Source organism: Chrysemys picta, chromosome 6, assembly GCF_011386835.1.
Source record: "Chrysemys picta bellii isolate R12L10 chromosome 6, ASM1138683v2, whole genome shotgun sequence".
Classification (NCBI taxonomy): domain Eukaryota; kingdom Metazoa; phylum Chordata; order Testudines; family Emydidae; genus Chrysemys; species Chrysemys picta.
In genome coordinates, this window is record NC_088796.1 from 70853977 (window position 1) to 70873221 (window position 19245).

At 44.3% G+C, this 19245-nt stretch overlaps 1 protein-coding gene across 6 annotated transcripts in view; it reads right to left on the reverse strand.

Moving 5' to 3' along the window:
* Window positions 1-19245, reverse strand: part of MCC (MCC regulator of WNT signaling pathway) — a 327625-nt gene that overhangs the window by 271891 nt on the left and 36489 nt on the right. For all 6 annotated transcript variants that reach the window (XM_065550317.1, XM_005281600.5, XM_042840458.2 and 3 more), the window contains exon 2: window positions 18290-18537. In XM_065550317.1, the coding sequence (XP_065406389.1) occupies window positions 18290-18537 (248 nt within the window). The remainder of the gene's footprint in view (window positions 1-18289; window positions 18538-19245) is intronic.

Consider the following 19245-nt stretch of genomic DNA (forward strand, 5'->3'; position numbering starts at 1 on the left):
ACCATTTTGGGGGTCTTGAGGCTCATGTGTGCTAGCCTGGGGTCAGCCAGTTAGTGACAGGTGTGAGAGTACTGGCTGTGTTTTAAAGCACTGAATCAGTGTTGTCTGTGTTGCAAACAATACTGCTTCTGAAAAATGTTGAATTTAAACTTCACAGAGATGACCTTGGGAGCCCAGCCTCCCTTATCGGCAGCAGAATGGCTGCACAGAATTAGAAAGCGGCCACGAAGAACTAAGGAGGACTTTCTCCCTGAGGTTATGATGCACCAAGAAACAGGAATTGAAGGAGTGGCGGGACAGCAAGAAGAGGGACCAAAAGGAGAACGCGGCACACCAGAAAGAAACATTATAAAGTGCCAAGTGAACACGCTCCAGGCAATACTACCTCTTCAAACCAAGCAGCTCCACGACTGCCCTCCCCTGCAGCCACTGTCACAAAACTCTTTCCCATGCAACACCTCCCCCCGCGCCCCCCCCCCCTTACACACACACACACACTTTTATCAACCTTTCTGGCAGCACTCTCTACCCGCAGCATTCCACTCCTCCCTCCTCACAGTCCAGCAGTGTGGACTCCCACTACCCACTGCACTCAACACCCATCCCTCTGCAGTTTGGCTCTGCTGAAGTACAGCACCTGCTGCATTGTACTCCAAAGGAGAAGGTTGGGTATGATCCCTATGTTGTCTTTTAATAAAAACTGTGTTGGTTTGAAAGCAATCTTTATTCTAATAAGTGAAAGCAAAAAGAGCACTGCAAAGCAACATACAATTATGTTAAGGCCCCTTCTTGCATCATGTGCACCAATCACCTCCTAGCATTATAAGCACTGCAACCCTGAGCATAGCAACAAATATTAGTGGCTTTCAGCTTCAGATTGCTGCCTCAAGGCCCCCCTGATCCTTATGTCCCTGCGCTGCGCCCCTCTAATAGCCCTAGTCTCTGACTGTTGAAACTCAGCCTCCAGCCTCTGCAGTCCAGCCCTGAGTGAAGCTTTCACCCTTCCCTTCACAAATATTATGGAGCATACAGCACGCGGCTAGAAGCATAGGAATATAGTCATCAGCCATGTCCAGCTTCCCATACAGGCATTGCCAGCGGGCTTTTAACCGGCCAAATGCACCCTCAACAGTTATTCTTCACTTGCTCAGCCTGTTGTTGAACCACTCCTTGCTGCTGTCAAGTTGCCCTGTGTACGGCTTCATAAGCCACGGCATTAAGGGTTGGCAGGGTCTCCCAGGATCGCAATGGGCATTTCGACTTCCCCTACGGTGATCTTCTGGTCTGGGGAAAAAGTCCCTGCTTGAAGCTTCCTGAACAGGCTAGTGTTCTGAAAGACGCGTGCATCATGCACCTTTCCGTACCAGCCTGCGTTAATGTCTATGAAACATCCACGGTGATCCACAAGCGCCTGGAGAACCATTGAGAAATACCCCTTGTGATTAATGTACTCGGTGGCTAGGTGGTCTGGTGCCAGAATTGGAATGTGTGCGCCATCTACCGTCCCTCCGCAGTTAGGGAAGTCCATTTGTGCAAAGCCATCCACGTCATGCACTTTGACCAGAGTCACAGTCTTTTGTGCCAGGATGCGATTAATGGCCCTGCACACTTCCATCAACACGAGTCCTATGGTCAACTTTCCCACTCCAAACTGGCAAGCGACCAATCGGTAGCAGTCTGGAGTAGCCAGCTTCCACAGTGCAATCGCTACGCGCTTCTCCAATGACAGGGCAGCTCTCATTCTCGTGTCCATGCGTCGCAGGGCTGGGACGAGCTCATCACACAGGCCCATGAATGTTGCTTTCCTCATACGAAAGTTCTGAGTCCACAGCTCGTCATCCCAGACATGAATCACGATGTGATCCCACCACTCAGTGCTTGTTTTCCGAGCCCAAAAGCGGCATTCCACTGTGGTCAGCACCTCCGTGAAAGCCATGAGTATACAAACCGTTGAAAGATGTCACCAAATGCGGATGGAAGCACAGGGATTGCTGGGATGCAAAGCAATGCATCATGGGGCATTGGGACTGGACCCAGGATGCCCAGCGACCCCCTCTGCCTTCCCACAAGTCTTAGAGGCAAAAGAAGAAGAGATGCTCTGTGGGATAGCTGCCCAGAGTACACCGCTCCAAACAGCACTGCAAGTGCCGCAAGTGTGAACATGCTATTGCACAGGCAGCTGTCAGTGTGAACACACAACAGTGATTTTCCTTCTGCGCTCTCTGAGCGGTGCTGTAACTTTGTCAGAGTAGACGTGCCCTAAGACTTTCAAGGGAAAACCCTCAGAGGCAACTGCAAACAATCAAAACCACTTACAGGTTAAAAAACAAAACAAAACACTACTACTACAAGGCAGGGGGTTGCCTGGTCTATGAACAGGAACAAAAGACTGTTTCCAGTACAACACAGAGGAAGGAGAGGGCCTCTGGATTCATTCAAATCCCTTGAGGAGTGGGATGTTTTCATGAATGTTTCGATCTTGGTTCTTGTGAAACTAGCCAGCTTTGTAATAAACTGCATTTGGGGGGAAACCTACTTTAATTAGCTAGGAACGGTAGCTGTTAATAAGTGGGACCCAGGATTGCGTTTTATGATTTTGTTTTGTATTTTAACCATTTGTTTCCATCACTTTTTCATTTCTACTTAAATCTTTACCCTTTCTTAAATAAACCTATTTGTGTTTTATTGTCAGTGCTCACAAGTGTTGTGTGGTTTACAGGAGTTGTGGATTTAAGGTAAAACTGGTAAACTGGGGTACTCTGCATGATTGGGGGCAGAGGCTCTGGAATTTTTGAGAATAGCAAGTGTCAGGAGCTCGATAGCAGAGGGGACTGATTCAAAGGGACTAGGGAATGTGGTACACCCACTGTTAACCTGCAAGATGAAGATGGGGGCCATGACCCAGAAGAAAGTGCTTGAGTGGCTGAAAGGCTGGCGGTGTTATTGGAGTTAACTCTCAGTCCTGGGTACTCCAAGAGCAAGCCCAATGGCATGCATTAAAATAGTAGTACTCATTTGTCATGCTCCGCCACTAACACAAAAAATGCTAATGACAGAGGCACTATTAGCATGAAGGAAAAGACTTGCAAAATGAAACAAGAGAGGCCAACTCCCACCCATAATATAGTATATATTTATACAGGATGAGCAAGGAACAAGCCTACACATTTCAAAACAAAGAAAAAAAGGAAAGGAGAAGAATGATTCTACCATCCAAAATCCTCTATTCTCATTTCTGCTTATGCAAAGATTGCTATGATCAAAAGCACTTTAAAAAAAAAATCTTAAAAACAGACTAGACTTCTGATTGTTTAAAGGAGGTATAAAGCACATACAGTAGAGCTCACTGAAGGTCAGGTGTGTTCCAAAGGCAGGCAAGGAACAAGTGGGGTCAAGTTTGCAAGCTGCCAATTTGGCTCAGGCAGTAAAAACCCAATGGTTATGTTTGGGGCTTTTGAGCACTCTTTATTTCTATTGTCTTTTCAAAATGGAATGAATCTCTCTCACATCCTGCTGTCTGGGATATTGTTCCCAGAAGAGCTATAAAAATCCAGTGAGGAGGGGGAAAAGAGAGAACAAATGTATTTGTTGTTCTTGAAAGGTTTTCTGACTAAATTGTGTTAGTAATGGAAATAAAACCTACTTACAATGAGGAGCAGATAATCAAAATGGTCTCTGTGCAAATCAGGAAACAGCTCTATTGCAGGAGTCAAAGGCCAAAACCTTCATGGAACTTCATTGTCAATGGTTATTATGCTGTACATAATCTAAAGTGCTAAACTACAGCAGCCATGCTACCTCAGTGAATCCAAATTTATTCAAAGACATATTTACAGCAGACTACATAAATGTTCTCCACATAACACGGAAGGAATAAAGGATGGTGAATGATTTGCATCAGGATCCTATAGTTTCTCTGGGATATGCAAACATATGGCAGCTGGAACATGTGTCTATAAGATGTTTTATTACAGAGAAACCTATTCTCAGCAGTGACAATAGAAAAAGCTTTTCATTTATTGAGTGTGTTATGTTGCTTTTATTCATTAGTTTCAATTACCAAGAAAGCACCAGCCTCCCATAGCCTGTTCTGTTCAAGCACACTTATGCACCAGTTAACCAAGTGTGTTGTTTCACTATTCCAGGCACCTCTCTCCTTGGGGTTGTAACTCTGCGTCCTTCAATAAGCATCTCAGGTGAGCCGGATAAATAAAAACAAGTCAATTTGCATATGCAAATTAGAACTCTTCCATTTCCTCCTCCTCCCGATTCCATCCCTTCCTGTCACAGCAGTGAATGCAGATGGCAATGGAGCTGGTTTTACATCTCTGACTGGGCAGAAGTGCTTCCAAATAATCATATCAAGTTTGGAGCAGTCAGAGGCATCTTGCTCTCTCAGTTGTCATTTGTTGAAAGCGCAAACCAAAATGGCTTGCAAGCTCTGGAGTAAATTGCACAACTTCATCTACCAATCCTAGGACTGCCAACTCCACAGATCTTCAGACCTTCCTACAGGTCAAAAGGAGAAAATCTGCCATTCTACCAGAAACAACTCTCTGATTGACACTCATTCCCTGCTTTCCCCGCCTCTTAGGAAAAGGCAACCTATTATACCTATTCCATGTATGGAAGGACTTCTTCACCCTTCCTTAACATACAGGACAGGCGGAACTCCTTTCCACTACCACCCCTTTCTTAACCTGGGAGTGCGCAATCCCGCTGTTCCCCAGCTGGCTCTGCAGCACCTCCTCACCCAAGGACAGTGCTGCCCCTTTCACAGCAGAGGCATGGGGGTAAGGAAAGAAACTCCCTTTTAGTCTCCCCACACCTGGCTTGCTTGCTACAAGGTGAACAGAGTTTAAAGCCCAGGGACCAAGGCATGCCCCGGTGCCCGGGGGGGATAGGGGACAACCCCCAACTGGAATTCTAACTAACTAACTACAACTACTAACTAATTTAAGTATTTACAGAGAATGGGCCGATGACCACTAGGGAGAAGGTTTGCCAAAGCAAGAGAAAACGAGCGTTCCGGCTAACTGTCACAGATGGTAAGAAGGAACTGAAGCGGCAGCGGGTCAGCAGAGCCCTATATACGGCGCCATCGAGGCATGACTCCAGGGGGCGCCTGACCCAACCTGACGAGTACCGCTAGGGGAAAAAAGCTTCCAGCTACTGTGCACACAGCGCGCACACCTAATTGGAATTGACATGAGCAAGCACTCGAAGAAGAACTCTCAGCTTTACAGACCCTACCTCAAGATCTCCCACAGGGGCCTAATTTGCTCCCTGTGGTTCCTCCTTTCTGCAGCCTCTGCCTCCTTTCTGCAGCCTCTTCTTCCCAACTGTGTTCATTCAAGTGTTTTTGAAGCCCAGATGTTCATCCTGATAACATCTGATCCCATTAGTCCCACCCTCAGACAGTTAATTATGGCACAGGTGAGGTTGGCCCCATTTCTCCTGAAAGGAGCCAGTCACCCCACGACAATGTAGAACATCACCATCATGTTATTGGAATGCCTGCTTGGTTTTTTTTAATATAGTTTGAGTTTTCCCAACAGCAAGAAATCCATGTACAAAACTTCTTAAATCTTTGAGGAGAGGCAGTGGTAGTTAGATCAGCATCAATATAACCCGATCCGACACTCCGTAGTTCTCTACTAAAAAGGTAAACCAATCTCATAGGAAACAGACTCTTATTTATCCCTTTAAGGGCTTGTGGATTCCTGCTCTGTGACCAGGTATTCAGTAACCTTCTCTGGGCCCCACTCCTAAGGTCCATAAGTGCCTTGAGAACTTAATCTGAGTTAGGCACTTGTTTTGCACGTTTATGTTTTACTTAGCTTTATTTATAAAGCATAAAAAAAATCAGATGAATGAGAAGGCACTAGAGAGAGATACAAATGTGGTCCAAAAACATTTCCCACTAATGCTGGTAGTATGTGCACTACAAGTGAAAAATTCTGACACCACCAAAGTTTATTTCTAAACTACCAAAATGTGCCTAAAATGCAGTAACTCACTATACTACCAGGCTACAAATCGCTGGTTTATTCCATATTTCCTGGTTGTTACCCAAAAGAATATATTTTAAAAAGCTGTATCAAATACTTCAGTACCCATCACTTCATTACATTGTAAAGTGGGTCAGTACTGCATATACCTCATTAATAGTTAAAAGACTGATTTGACAGAATGTAGACTCTTCTGCTGAAAAGAGAATGTTTAACTGCAACATTCTTTCAGAGCAAGATTATACAGTTCACTAAAAATAATAGCCACACAACGCCTGATTAATTTTAGCATGCCTAATGCAAGACTGGTCCACCTGATTCAATAGTTATATTAAATTAGGCTGGGTGTTAATTTAATGTAAGAGGAGCCAACATTTTCACTGATTTATTATCAAACTTGCTGGGGAAAGGGGAAGGGAAGGGCACCGTGACCTTTTGCAGAGATCTCCATCCAGGGAGTTTAACTTGAACATAACGCAATTCAAAATCTGGGATAGTGGTGGGTACGCCATCCTCAGGCGTCCCTTCAAAACCTTTGTTTGGATCCCGACAGAGGCTTGGTTGGGCCCCGCCCTTGGTCTGAAGGCAGGTTAGAACGTCTACGCCTATTGTTACTGCCGTAGGGACAGTAAATATCCTGCCTTGGGCAAGGTTGATATTGCCTCTGCTGCTGCTGGGGTTGAGGTTTGAATGGCTCTCTCTGGGTAGCAGGCGAGTGCATCCCCAGAGATTTCATCGTTGCCATCGAGTCTTTGAGGCTATAGAACCTCGTGTCTGTCTGGTCTGAAAACAGCCCTGCGCCCTCAAAGGGAAGGTCCTGACGGGTCTGTTGAACTTCCGGGGGAAGACCGGAAGCTTGGAGCCATGCGGTCCTCCTCATGACCACCCCAGAGGAGATGGTACATGCCGCCGAGTCTGCCGAGTCAAGGGTGGCCTGTAGGGATGTCCTGGCCACTGCCTTCCTCTCCTCGACCAGAGCTGAGAACTCCGCTCTTGACTCCGCGGGGAGCAACTCTTTGTATTTGGACATAGAGTCCCAAGAGTTAAAGTTATACCTGCGGAGGATACCCTGCTGGTTGGCTATCCTCAGCTGTTGGCCCCTCGCGGCATATACTTTCCTGCCAAAGAGGTCCATATGTTTGGCCTCCTTAGCCTTGGGGGCCGGTGCCTGTTGCCCATGGTGCTCCTTTTCATTCACCGCCAAGACCACTAGGGAGTAAGGGTGTGGGTGGGAGAATAAAAATTCATATCCCTTGGAGGGGACAAAGTACTTCCTTTCCACTCCCCTGGCGGTGGGCGGAATGGAGGCTGGAGTCTGCCACGGGGTCTTATTATTTTGAATAGTTTTTATTATAGGTAACACCACTCTGGAAGGACCTTATGGGGCAAGAATGTCCACCATTGGGTCCTCCGATTCGGTTACTTCCTCTGCCTGTAGACCCATGTTACAGGCAATGCGGCAGAGCAGATCCTGGTGTGTCCTGTGGTCAATGGGCGGAGGACCTGAAGCTGACACTCCTGCCACTGCCTCATGAGACGAGGATGATGAGGTAGCAAGTGGAGGTACAGGGTCCTCATGGCCCTCTAGCTGCCTGAGATGTTGCTAGGCTCCGCTAGACACCTCCATTGGTCCGACCCAATCGGATGTGTCCTCGGCTATGGGTGGTTCCACCAACTCCTCTGTAGTATGAAGGGGTGGCCTGGAGAGGGTCGCTTCCGTAACCTGAGGGGCAGGTCTACCCATTGGTGTCCGGGAAGGCTGATGTTCCGAGGCCATCACCCTAGAAGCCCTCGAAGTGGTACCCTGGCCCTGATGGTAAACCCAGGGGGTCCAGAAAGGCCATTGTGTAGGGGGCGGCCACTGCCACTGCCAGGCCGCTTACACATCTCTTCGGTGCTTACCGGACCTACGTCTACTGCGCCTTGAATAAAATGAGTCGGCCTCCGAGTCCGAGGATACTGAGGGCAATGACATGGTGGTGCCGATGACCCCTACAGTGCTGTGAAGAGGAGGTTGGGGATCGGTGCTATGATGATCACTTCGAGGATTGGTGCCGGCTGTCTCGCAACCGAGACCAGTGCCATGTGTCCGGTGCTGGGGAACGGCTGCTGTGCTCCGGTGCCGCGTGTCGGTGCCAGCCCTGTGAGGGTGTTCTGGATTGGTTCCAATCCCTCAGTGCCTGAGATATAGACAGTCGTGCTCCTGGTGCCGTGCGATCTTGTACCGAGGCCGGTGCCAGGGAGTGTTGTAGGAATGGGGAACAGTGCCGGGAATGATGCCGGCCCAGCGACGAGGGGCGCCACATCAGCGCAGGCTTGCCTCTAGATCGTATCAGTCTAGGCAGTGCCAGAGGCTTCTCTCCAACAGCTGGGGTTGAGGCGCAGTAATTTCAATGAGTTCCTTAGCAGCCTCAAAAGTGTCCAGGGTGGAGAGGGGCTCCAACACCTCCACCAGGCACTGCCCTGCCAACGGTGCTGTCTGGGGCGCCGGAGTCAACAGCACGGGCTCTTGCTGCTTGGGAGCCGAGTCTTTCCTCTGGAGCAGCAAAGCAGCCCCGATGGTCTCGTAACTCTCTGAGGAGAGCGCCCTCTGTCCACCTTCTTATGGTGCTTGTGGGGCACTGGAGACGTGGAGCTCCTTGTTGTGGTGCCAGGGATCTGAGAGGGTCTCTCGCGCCAGAGTCCTTCCTCATCACTGATTCGCAGACCAACACTGGGGCACTCCGCAATGAGCTCGGGCCCGGGCGATCAGGTGCCGCTGGACAGAGTGCGGTTTCCATCAGTAATTGTTTTAAATGGAAGTCACGCTCCTTTTTAGTTCTAGACTTTGAAAGCCTTACAAATCTTGCAGTGCTCAGACTGATGCGCCTCCCCTAGACACCTCAGGGACGAGTTGTGGGGATCACTATTAGGCATAGGCTTTCGGCATGCACAACAAGACTTAAACCCTTTGGCTTGAGGCATGCTCTGAAGCCCAAGGCGGGGTGAGGGGTAGGAACGATCCCACTCACCAATTTCTATACTAACTATAAACAACAATACACTAACTACTAAAACAAGAAACTGGGTAGAACTAGGTACTAGGCTAAGGGAACACTTGCAAGCAAGCAAAACTCAACTGTCCAAGATCAGCGCAATAAGAAAGGCCATCATAAGTGAAGAAGTCTGTCCTAAGGGGTCAAATAAAGGTCACATCTGAACCTGCAGGATAAAGATCAAGTCTCAGTGACGGATCATCAGATGAATAACTGATATTCAAGACTGCTCTTGAACACTGACTGAAGGAAATCCAAAACATCCAAGAACAAACAAGATAGGCAATAATGCCCCTCGTGCCACAAGAGGACACAACAATTCCAGATCAGATTGGGGGGGACAGGGAGTGGAGGGAAAGAGAGGGGAGGATGGGAAGACTTTCCACTGCTCTCCAGACAGCCTGACAGATCAGAAGAGAGATATCCCTTTAAGAAGCATCTTCTTTCAACTTGCACGTAGCCAGCCTCAGTTGAAGCTGATTGCAGTGTATAGGGCCTTGAGAAAGCAGGTGCAGGACATAAGGAAGTATCCACAGGGGTGCTCACTGCTAGGCTTGTCAGATCTGAAAGCCCACAGAAACAGAATACTATAGACCAGCAAAATCACAACAGAACTGCTTTGAATGGCCTGCCCTTCCTCAGCAGCTTAGGAAGCAGCATGTCCCTCAAAGACAGAGGCTTCATTCTCCCAGACAGTGCAAGTGCAACAGTCCACACGGGTTTGTCACAGCCATTTAGATACAGTGCCTTTGGGGTGAAAAGGTAAGTTTCCATCCAAGTTCCTAGAAGCAATCACCTTCTTAGCAGTTTGCAAAAACCACCATTATTGGAAAGTAACAGCAGACAAGGACAGGAGAATTCAGGTCCAGGGGCTTCGAAGGACCAAGGAGACTAAATAATGTGGGAGGCTCACAGCTTAAAGTGCCTGACATCAACCTGCATTCCTCCACAGGCCAAGAAACTGCACTGACAGATTACACCAGACATACCAACCCAAGAGACTCATGTTGGTGATGATATAGAGGCAGGGGTCTGGGGGAAAAGGGGGGCAAAAGGGTGTATAGAGAAACTCACCAGTTCTGAGAGGCATGAACTGTCAGAGGAATAACAAGGGTTACTCGAGGGGAGGGGAATATATGGGCAACAAGGCATTCAGCAAGGAGCAAATATTAGGAAATGAAGTCTTCCACAGAGAGACAGTCAGGGCTATATCCAAAAGGGTTAGTTGCTGGGATGGATGGTGCTTATCCCCATGTACAAGGAATCTATTCTGAGACATATATGAAAGTAATCTATGCCTGGATACCAGCAGTCAGGAAACTGAGGGTGCCCAACTGAGCTTGTCAAGATGGGATTATAGAGGGATCCCTTCTGGTGAAAGTGGGCAACCTATACCACTAGGATTTGGTAAATAACCTGGGACTGAGAAAAGGGCAAGGTGCTAAGCTGAAGTGGCTGTCCCATTGGGTGAAATGCAGAACGCACACAGAATTGGGAGCATATGAACATGTAAGTGTGTACCTTACAATCTGCTGAGCAGTGACAGTCAACTAGGAGCAGGGACAGAAGGAACCTGGAAATTTCTATCCGTAACCTTGGCAGCAAATAGTCTGGTTTAACAGCCATACAGAAGGGCTGGAATATTTCAGTTCTTGCACATGGAAAAGTATCAGGAATAGAATCCCAGGATGTGTTCTTCTAGAGGGACAAAAGGCTCCCTTGCACAGCAGGTCACGAAACCATACTGTGATGGATTGCCAATATCTCGTAATATCCTGACCAAACATTACAGAATCGAGATACATTTTACTGAATTAAGTTAAACCTTATTGAATTAGGATTAATATCTCTGGAGTTCATTGTATTATAAAGGCAAATGTTTATGTACTGTTGTGAGATTGTATGGAACTTCTTTAGCAGAAAGACAAGATTGATGCAATCTCCGGAAGGTATGAGGATTCAAAGGTCTTTTTGGAGCAATACATGTGAATGGATTTCCTTAGAAAATACCTTGAGGTGAGGGGAATGCAAATGCTCCTCCTCCAAAGCCCACCTTTTGAAGATATGCCCTGGGGGGAGAGACTTCTGTTTCTGGAAACTCCAGTTCCAAGATCCCTGAACTGAAATGGGAACGGAACATGTTGGGGGTGTGCTTGTTCTGACCTGAAACTCTGATGAACTTGTAACCACAAGGATGCCCCAAGGCTGAGGTATTAAAAGACTGCACTTGCCAAAGTCCATGTGAGAGTTGGGATGAACTCTGGTAAGCTTATTAGCAGGTGTCTTAGGGCAACCTGTCCAGGCTGGAAATGGTAACAAAGGCAAGGAATTCTCCAGTCTGGAAAAACCCTGGTCAAACCCTGAGTGTCTCCACCCAAGAAGAGCTGGGGAGCTAGAAGCCAAGAGCTGGGCACCCTTGCTGAACCACAGAGGGGGGTTTCAGGTGCAGCTGCCCTGAACAGTGACACATACCACTTTAAATGGCACAGCTTCCCCATTAGCTAGATGGGAACAAGATTTCCCTACTTCACAATTGTGTTGTGAAGCCCAACTCTTTCATGTTACAGTTCTTCTGAGAACTTTCAAGTCACTATGAAATGGAATTTTTTTATTATATGGACTCCCCCAGAGCTAGCGGAGGATGCACCACATATAAATCAGTCAACTGTCCAATGTTCTATATCTGCCTTGAAAAATACTAAGGAACAGGGCTTGGGAGCAATAAAATGTCTGATAAATAGACCACATTTCTGAGACACAATTTCAGGTGCTTTCCTGAAGTTCTGAATAGGAAGCTGGTTCAGACACAATTTCCCTTTCAGATGAATTATCCCTATCCATTCTATGCAGCAGTCAACCTGCAGGATCAGCGCTTTAGGGTAATTTTGACCTGACCAGCTGGAAAACAGGGCCCAAGGGGTGCATAAGATGCCTTCTGTAAGCTAGACAAAACTCAGCAAAAGGTAGGGCAGAATGGAGGAGGTAACCACTGTGAAAACAAGCAGCAGTTTACTAGGACTATGGTGATCCTCTGAGGGGAGCCCACCTCTTATTCAGGATGGCTTTTCTTTATGGTGTCGGTGAATAGTTATAATTCTCACATTTCATTTGGAAAGCATATGGATATGCAAATATGTTGAATTATGACAGGGATCACCATATGGCACTGTTTCACATACAGTTTCTTACAAGTTCTTTTTCATTGTGTGCAAGCAAATTATAGTCAATTTTTTCGGCAGATTTGCTTTCTGGGAACTGGGCATTAGTGCTGGAGCGGAAAACCCCTACGTGACATTTGTGACCATCTCTGTTCCAGGACAGGTGTGTTTGTAAATAAGTTGCACTAAGAATATACCCAGACTCTGTATCACTGATTTTTTTTCTCTGAAAGAAAGCTGATCTGCAATGACCTGACATCTGCTACTGTACAACAGAGAGGTGACAGTATCAAAAGAATATTTAAAAGTCAAACTGATCCATTACTAGTTAATATACATTTATCTACCCCAATGTAAATGTAAATTAAGCCAGACAATCACAATAGCTGTACAAGTCAAATAAATCATGGGTGAAAATTTGTGGGTGACTGAGAAGGAATCTGTACTACTTGGGGGTACATCTGAGCTATCACTCTGTAGCTTTTAATTAAATATGGGATAAATAAATTTAATTATCACCGCATCAACTTCTAAGCGCAATTTATTTACAGGGAGATCAAATGCGGGAATAACGCAGAGCAAAAGCAATGATTTTTCAGCCCTAAATTACCTGCCTCTCATTTACCAATAAGCTTAATTTATGTCTGAAATGCTGGTATTCTTATGTTTTTACATTACATACCAATCATAAAAAAATTTAAGGAACGGCCATACTGGGTCAGACCAAAGGTCCACCTAGCCCAGTATCCTGTCTACCGACAGTGGCCAATGCCAGGTGCCCCAGAGGGAGTGGATCTAAGGGTAGGTCTACACTTACCCGGTAGTTCGGCGACGAGCGATCGAACCCGGAAGTGCTCGCCGTCGACTGCGGTACTCCAGCTAGATGAGAGGAGTACTGCGGAGTCGACGGGGGAGCCTGCCTGCCGCGTGTGGACCGAGGTAAATTCGAACTAAGGTACTTCGAACTTCAGCTACGTTATTCACGTAGCTGAAGTTGCGTACCTTAGTTCGAATTAGGGGGTTAGTGTAGACCTGGCCTAATAGGCAATGATCAAGTGATCTCTCTCCTACCATCCATCTCCATCCTCTGACAAACAGAGGCTAGGGACACCATTCCTTACCCATCCTGGCTAATAGCCATTAATGGACTTAACCACCATGAATTTATCCAGTTCTCTTTTAAACGCGGTTATAGTCCTAGCCTTCACAACCTCCTCAGGTAAGAAGTTCCACAAGTTGACTGTGCACGGCGTGAAGAAGAACTTCCTATTATTTGTTTTAAACCTGCTGCCTATTAATTTCATTTGGTGACCCCTAGTTCTTGTATTATGGGAATAAGTAAATAACTTTTTCTTATCCACTTTCTCCACATCACTCATGATTTTATATATCTCTATCATATCCCGCCTTAGTCTCCTCTTTTCCAAGCTGAAGAGTCCTAGCCTCTTTAATCTCTCCTCATATGGGACCCGTTTCAAACCCCTAATCATTTTAGTTGCCCTTCTCTGAACCTTTTCTAGTGCCAGTATATCTTTTTTGAGATGAGGAGACCACATGTGAACGCAGTATTCGAGATGTGGGCGTACCATCGATTTATATAAGGGCAATAATATATTCTCAGTCTTATTCTCTATCCCCTTTTTAGTCTTATTCTCTATCCCCTTTTTAATGATTCCTAACATCCTGTTTGCTTTTTTGACCGCCTCTGCACACTGCGTGGACATCTTCAGAGAACTATCCACGATGACTCCAAGATGTTTTTCCTGACTTCTTGTAGCTAAATTAGCCCCCATCATATTGTATGTATAGTTGGGGTTATTTTTTCCAATGTGCATTACTTTACATTTATCCACATTAAATTTCATTTGCCATTTTGTTGCCCAATCACTTAGTTTTGTGAGATCTTTTTGAAGTTCATCACAGTCTGCTTTGGTCTTAACTATCTTCAGCAGTTTAATATTGTCTGCAAACTTTGCCACCTCACTGTTTATTCATAAATGATCTGGAGAAAGGGGTAAGTTGAATAGGATTGGTCCGAGGACTGACCCTTGGGGAACACCACTAGTTACCCCTCTCCATTCTGACAATTTACCATTAATTCCTACCCTTTGTTCCCTGTCTTTTAACCAGTTCTCAATCCATGAAAGCACCTTTCCTTTTATCCCATGACAGCTTAATTTACATAAGAGCCTTTGGTGAGGGACCTTGTCAAAGGCTTTCTGGAAATCTAAGTACACTATGTCCACTGGATCCCCCTTGTCCACATGTTTGTTGACCCCTTCAAAGAACTCCAGTAGATTAGTAAGACACGATTTCCCTTTACAGAAACCATGTTGACTATTACTCAACAGTTTATGTTTTTCTATGTGTCTGACAATTTTATTCTTAACTATTGTTTCGACTAATTTGCCCGGTACCGATGTTAGACTTACCGGTTTGTAATTGCCGGGATCACCTCTAGAGCCCTTTTCAAATATTGGCGTTACATTAGCTAACTTCCAGTCATTGGGTACAGAAGCCGATTTAAAGGACAGGTTACAAACCTTAGTTAATAGTTCCGCAACTTCACATTTGAGTTCTTTCAGAACTCTTGGGTGAATGCCATCTGGTCCTGGTGACTTGTTAATGTTAAGTTTATCAATTAATTCCAAAACCTCCTCTATTGACACTTCAATCTGTGACAATTCCTCAGATTTGTCACCTACAAAAGCCGGCTCAGGTTTGGGAATCTCCTTAACATCCTCAGCCGTGAAAACTGAATCAAAGAATCCATTTAGTTTCTCCACAATGACTTTATCGTCTTTAAATAAATCATCATTATAAATAAATAAATGTAAATAAATCATCATTATATCAGAAGCTCAGGGCTTTTCTTTTTTTAGAGGGAGAGAAGAGGAATTGGTTACAAATTAATTAATTATGAACTGCTAAACCAGAACAGCTCAGAATTGCTTATGGTCTGTTTTTTTCTTATCTGAGCATCTGGTCTGTGGAATCATATCAGTAGCCATAGCGCTCCCAGTTGGACAGCAAAACCACTCATCTGTCCAACTGAATTAAGATTTTACTGATAAAACAGTTTCAAATATCTGTTCTCTCAAAAGTTACAATGCGCCTAGAAGTTGTATTTTTGGAGTAGGATTCCTTTACCAAGGAAGATCCAGTAAATATACTAGTTGTCTGTAAAATGCCAGGCACACCTATAGATATAAATATATCATAATTGCATTTACTGTAACTTTTTACATAAAATATGTATAACCTTTCAAAACTTTAAGAAATACAGTACTACCTATGAGACACACCCCCTTTATGCGGCAAGTTTTCTGTTTTAAGAAATCACAAAAAAGTAACCTCAAACATACAGCCTATTCTTCTGCTTGATTATTACAATGTCCCTTTTGTTAAGCAATCCATTTCTGTCAGTCTCTTGAGTGGTCACTTAAGACAGGTTTTAAGGTACCTGTCATGGCTTTACTGCCTCCGTAACTGAGTGGTGCCAACAGGTCTCTTGGAGACACTTTAAATTCTCTCAATAACTTCCTACTGAAGATCCATTCTGATGAGTTAGATTGGAACAGATACTGCAGCTCCCCACAGTAGACTTTCAAAGTTAATTTTACCTTTTATTACTTTTACTGTGTTAAAAAAAAACAACATAACATTTGAGAAACAGAACTTACTTTAATATTCACTTGTGTATACAGTTTGACCCTACTGACTTTGAAGTCAGTGTTAAAACTCCCACTGATTTTAATGGCGTAGAATTGGACCCGAAAAGCATTTTGAGAACCCTGGAAGTATGGCATTAATGAAATGAAAAATGTTATTCTAGTGACTTTAAAGGTGTTCTGCTTTGTCGTGTATTCAAATGGAAGGTTCAGTCCACTATCCTACTCTGTATCATTTAAATGAAATGGTAGAAACAGGTTTCATAGATTCTATGGCCAGAAGGGACCATTGTTATCATAGTCTGACCTCCTGTATTACACAGACAGAGAACTTTCCCAAAATAATTTCCAGAGCAGATCTTTTAGAAAAACATTCAATCTTGATTTAAAAACGGTCAGTGATGGAGAATCCACCACGACCCTTGGTAAATTGTTCCAATGGTTAATTACTCTGACCAATATTGTGGTCTAGGGGACTGAGCACAGAATGCGGGGGATGGGAGAGTCTGATTTCTGACTTGTAATCACGATTAACACTGCCCCTTCCTTGGCCTAAAGAAAATCACTTAACCTCCCTAACTTCAACTGCCTCCCCATCTGTAAAATGGGGTTAACAATACTTACTAGTAGGGATGTTATGAAGATTCTCTGATCAATGACTACAATGAGTGAAAAGCGAGACTACCTACAGAAGTCAAGTTGCAACAATCAGTTAGGAATAATAATTAATTATTATGAAATTTTATTTTTCACTTGCTTTTACATTGCTTTGTAATGGGATGCAATGATTGGAGTATTGGACATACACGTTTGTAGCTTTACTTTAAATAGGTACATATATATTTTTGCACCTCTTTGTGAAGACGTTAGCTGCAAGGCCTTCTTTTTCACAAGGCCTGAACTATGTGCTCGCTGTACAAGCTCCAAACAAAATCCTTAATGTAAAAGTCCCTTCAAAGAAGGCAGATTCCTTTGTTGCAGGTCACCAGGACCCCTGCTGCTCAGTGGCAGCTAAATGAATTTGGAGTTTCTGTAATTTATGCACTCCATATGGACGTTGGATAGAAACTTTCAAGGGATAACAGTGGCTGACACATCACATGGAAATAAATCTTGAGGAAAGGCCTATAAACAGTCTTTGAAGACACCGGTTATTAAAAAAGTGCACCTTCCTCAAAAAAAATCAGCATCCATCAAGTTTATTTGTATTAATTAGCACATTTTCATGTCTCCTGTCTTAAGCAATGTTTACAAAGCTATAGGGATCAGGTTCAAATAACATCACTAGCTCTCCAAGTCCTGATTAAATAAAAAAAAAAGGATATGTGCCCCTGAAGAGCTGAAAGGCAGTGAAACTTGTAGCTCATTAGTCAGGACTGCTAGCATGCTCCAGGTCACATTATGTTTGTGCCCTATGAAATGTTTTTAATAGCAGCGTGATCACTGAACTTCTCTAGAGCATGGGAAGAATCAAAGCAGGATAACTGTATAGAAATCATGACATTTCCAACAAGTGTAAAAATAAACCAAAATTAAAGCGAAGCGACAGACAAAGCTAGGCTTTATCTGCATGGAATGGAAAATACCACCATGGGAGGGAATTTAAATGTTCAGACTGCTTCTACCATCTCACTGACATACTTAAAATCTGTGAAAATATATCAACAATTATAAGAAAAATATTAATTCAATTGTCCACTTAGGAAAATGCATTAAATAAACTTCATGTACAGAATTGCTCATCTGGTCAGGTGTTATGGGTTTTTTTTTTTTTTTTTTTGGTTTATTTTGGGGCGGGGGGGAAGGGAAGGAAAGGATTTTGTATTCTCTTCAATCATAACATACTGGACTAGATGAAGTGATTTTCTGACCGAGGCTAGCAACTCATGTTCCTATAGCAATATACTAAATTCTAAGGAAAACAGAATTGAACACCAGCTGAGAAACAGGGTAAGACTTGCTTGATAAGGAAGATGGACTAGATGGTACTATGTTCTTCTTGTCTAACATTTCTACCTATATATTTGTTCAGGCTTTCCTGTCAATGTAGTTCCAGAGTTTCCTAGCACTTTAACCATCAGCTGAGCAATCTGTCTCGGGTCTTTTCAGTGAAGTGAACGTGTTGCTGCAGTTGGGTCACAATCTATGTGCCCATAATTTTTACAAAAAGGTTGTTCGGTACTTTTTCTCTTATAAATATGAGTTAACCAAATACCATGGTGATGGGCAGTTTATTCATTATTAATGATAAAAATCTATTATCTGATTATCTTGTGCCAAAGCATATTTGCAAAACCCTTTGAGTGAAAACCTGGCCCCCATAAAGTTAACATAAATATTCCCATTGACTTAACAGAGCCAGGATTTCAGCCTTCATTATTTATCCCTGGAGGAGCATTTGAAATTGTACCTACCGAAACTGTTATCACTGCTCGTTGGCCAGGAGGCTATTCTGTCCCTTAACAACTTCTTTTTACAAGAGTCATCTGATTTCACGGAAAGTTCCACTTCCTCTTTCCTGATTTCTCGCACAAGCTGCATGCGGCACCGAGTAAAATCCCGAAAGGAAATCTTCCCATTTTCATCTGCTCCTAGTTGGTGCATGATCTCAGCAACAGACTCCTCCATATTCAACTGACGGCACACCATCAGCAAGTCATTCCTGCGCGGGGGCAGAGGGGGAAGGGAGGAGAAGAGAAAAAAGCAATTTAGTTCATAAAACAATGCTAACCCTGTCTAATCTGGAAATCCATTTATTCACAGACATTTAAATCTAATACAGCAGCTTTGAATTTTGTGAATCCAATAAAGGAACTGTGAGGTCGGCAGATTTCAATCATGGGAATAATGCCTGAACCAAGTAAAGTTCTGAACTCCCGTTGCTTCTCAGCAAAGCTACACGCAACAACCCCGATGAGGTTGTATGTCCAGACTGTAACCATATTTACCAGAAAGATTTAGACTTCTATTCAGTTATGCCGAAGCAAAACGTACCACAGAAAGAGCAGAAAAGGAGGAAAATACTAAAAACAATATTAATGTATAAATCCCCAATTGTACAGTTACTAACATTTCTATTATCAGAGATCTACAGAGCCAATGAGAACTGAACCTTGCACCATTACACCGATGCTCCCCCAACTGTGGTTCGCAACCCCAAACAGGGTCGTAGGTCCAACGAGGCAGATTTGCCCCATGAGACACTGCCATCTGCCCCAAACATATCCAGGCCTGTTCTACAAACACCAAGCCAGGAGGCTGCCATTTTATTCTACAAAATGGTGGACTAAAAACAGCGTGATGTCACACATACAGTGCGTGTAAAAAAGCAGCTTCTTGGCATGGTGTTGGTGGAACAGGTGCAGGCATG